The following is a 3,127-nucleotide window of genomic DNA, read 5'->3' as shown; positions in this document are numbered from 1 at the left end:
ATGGGGAGTCGTATTTTTATATTTGTCGTCAAATGCTAATTCTATATTTTAATACCTGATTTATGACAAGGACAATCGAGTTGATGACGATTTATGATGAACGCTTTTAAAAAGAAAAAAATATCACTTCACTATATCAAGTTTGAGAAATATGAATTTACTATTAAGAAACACGATCGGAGATTAAGTTGAGACATTACAACATATTAGAGTTTTAATGTGTTGGTTATAGTACATAGTATCAGAGTTACATTAATCTGTATGTAGGATGGTCTAACTGGCTTACTTATGAAAACAGATATACTGCGTATACAACTTTTTATGATTTACCGTTTTTAATCAGTCGATTTATATGATAGATTACACTGTTACCGTACATATGTTAACGGTTATAATGTTATTTACATGTAGCGCTTTTTGCTCCTGAAATATTAAAAAATGTTAAGATATACTTTGTTTTTTATAGCGTCTTTTACATAAATTGCAAGTGCATCGATTCATCAAGGCGCTAATCTTAGATGCCTTGTATTGCATTGTATGCCTTTTCTGATCAAATGTATTTATAGCTGTAAATGTAAGAAAAATATTATCCATGTGCTGTAAAGCGCCTTAGAATTATTTTGCAAATTATACAGGGCGTTTTTTAATTATTGTATATTAGAAATATATATATATTAAGATAATGAACTCTTAAAAATATTTGATTGCTTATTTATCTACGTCCCACTGTCCCTGTTTCACTGTCCCTGTCCCAGTCCAACTGTCCATGTCCCACTATCCATGTCCCGATGATCCTGTCCAAATGACACTGTCCCACTGTCCCTGTCTAACTGTCCCTGTCCCACTGTCCATGTACCACTGTCGTTGTCTCGCTGTCTATGTCCCACTGTCCCTGTCCAATTGTCCATGTCTCACTGTCTATGTCCCACTATCCCTGTTCCAATGACCATGTCCCACTGTCCCTGCCCTACTGTCGCAGTCCCAATGACACTGCCCCAGTGTCCCTGCCCTACTGTCCCTGCCCTACTGCCCATGTCCCACTGTCCCTGCCCTACTGTCCCTGCCCTACTGTCCCTGGCTCACTGTCCCTGCCCTACTGTCCCTGCCCTACTGCCCATGTCCCACTGTCCCTGCCATACTGTCCCTGCCCTACTGTCCATGGCTCACTGTCCCTGCCCTACTGTCCCTGCCTCACTGTCCCTGCCCTACTGTCCCTGCCCTATTGTCCCTGCCCTACTGTCCATGCCCCACTGTCCCTGCCCTACTGTCCATGTTTCACTGTCCCTGCCCTACTGTCCCTGCCCCATTGTCCCTGCCCTACTGTCCATGTCCCACTGTCCCTGCCCTACTGTCCCTGCCCTATTGTCCCTGCCCTACTGTCCATGTCTCACTGTCCATGTCCCACTATCCCTGTCCCAATGACAATGTCCCATTGTCCCTGCCCTACTGTCCATGTCCCACTGTCCCTGCCCTACTGTCCATGTTTCACTGTCCCTGCCCTACTGTCCCTGCCCTACTGTCCCTGCCCTACTATCCATGTCTCACTGTCCATGTCCAACTATCCCTGCCTTACTGTCCATGTCCCACTGTCCCTGCCCTACTTTCCCTGTCCTACTTTCCCCTCCCTACTATCCCTGTCCAACTGTACATGTCCCACTGTCCCTGCCCTACTGTCCCTGTCCTACTGTCCCTTCCCTACTGTCCCTGTCCCACTGTCCCTGCCCTACTGTCCCTGCCCTACTATCCATGTCTCCCTGTCCATGTCCAACTATCCCTGCCTTACTGTCCATGTCGCACTGTCCCTGCCCTACTGTCCCTGCCCTACTGTCCATGTCTCACTGTCCATGTCACACTATCCCTGCCTTACTGTCCATGTCCCACTGTCCATGCCCTACTGTCCCTGCCCTACTGTCCCTGTCCTACTGTCCCTGCCCTACTGTCCATGTCTCACTGTCCATGTCTAACTGTCTATTTCCCACCTTCCCTGCCCTATTGTCCCTGCCCTACTATCCCTGTCCCACTGTCCATGTCCCACTGTCCATGTCCCACTGTCCCTGCCCTACTTTCCCTGTCCTACTTTCCCCTCCCTACTATCCCTGTCCAACTGTACATGTCCCACTGTCCCTGCCCTACTGTCCCTGCCCTAATATCCCTGTCCCACTGTCCCTGTTCTACTGTCCCTGCCATACTATCCCTGTCACACTGTCAATATCCCACTGTCTCTGCCCTACTGTCCATGTCCCACTGTCCCTGCCCTACTGTCCCTGTCCTACTGTCCCTGCCCTACTGTCCCTATCCCACTGTCTCTGCCCTACTGTCCATGCCCCACTGTCCCTGCCCTACTGTCCATGTCCCACTGTCCCTGCCCTACTGTCCCTGTCCAACTGTCCCTCCCCTACTTTCCATGCCCTACTGTCCCTGCCCTACTGTTCATGTCCCACTATCCCTGTCCCTCTGTCCATGTCCCACTATCCCTGCCCTACTGTCCCTGCCCTACTGTCCCTATCCTACTGTCCCTGCCCTACTGTCCATGGCTCACTGTCCCTGTCCCACTGTCCCTCCCCTACTGTCCATGCCCTACTGTCCCTGCCCTACTGTTCATGTCCCACTATCCCTGTCCCTCTGTCCATGTCCCACTATCCCTGCTCTACTGTCCCTGCCCTACTGTCCATGCCCCGCTGTCCCTGCCCTACTGTCCCTGCCCAACTGTCCATGGCTCACTGTCCCTGCCCTACTGTCCCTGCCCTACTTTTCCTGTCCCACTGTCCATGTCCTACTGTCCCTGTCCTACTGTCCCTGCCCTACTGTTGATGTCCTACTGTCCCTGCCCTACTATCCCTGCCCTACTGTCCCTGTCCAACTGTCCATGTCCTACTATCCTCCCCTTCTGTCCCTGTCCAACTGTCCATGTCCTACTGTCCCTGCCCTACTGTCCCTGCCCTACTGTTCATGTCCTACTGTCCCTGCCCTACTATCCCTGTCCCGCTATCCCTGTCCCACTGTCCATGTCCTACTGTCCCTGCCCTACTGTCCATGTCCCACTGTCCCTGCCCGCCTGACCCTGCCCTACTGTCCCTGTCCAACTGTCCATGTCCTACTGTCCCTGCCCTACTGTCCCTGCCCTACT

The 3,127-nt window shown here is 50.9% G+C and overlaps 1 protein-coding gene across 1 annotated transcript; it reads left to right on the top strand.

The window, feature by feature from the left end:
- The first annotated feature begins 878 nt into the window (after window positions 1-878).
- On the top strand, window positions 879-1,964 carry LOC110454808 (putative proline-rich protein 21). Its single transcript, XM_021504527.1, has one exon. It carries the CDS (start codon window positions 879-881, stop codon window positions 1,962-1,964), a length of 1,086 nt encoding a protein of 361 aa, XP_021360202.1.
- The last annotated feature ends 1,163 nt before the right edge of the window (window positions 1,965-3,127 follow it).

Source organism: Mizuhopecten yessoensis, unplaced genomic scaffold, assembly GCF_002113885.1.
Source record: "Mizuhopecten yessoensis strain PY_sf001 unplaced genomic scaffold, ASM211388v2 scaffold8071, whole genome shotgun sequence".
Taxonomy (NCBI): Eukaryota; Metazoa; Mollusca; class Bivalvia; order Pectinida; family Pectinidae; genus Mizuhopecten; species Mizuhopecten yessoensis.
Note: the sequence above shows the minus strand (reverse complement) of the source record. Positions and strands in the feature narration are given on the sequence as shown.

Bases quoted from the DNA above. Each gene is read 5' to 3' on its own strand.
- LOC110454808 (XM_021504527.1), top strand. From the start codon at position 879: ATGTCCCACTGTCCCTGTCCAATTGTCCATGTCTCACTGTCTATGTCC.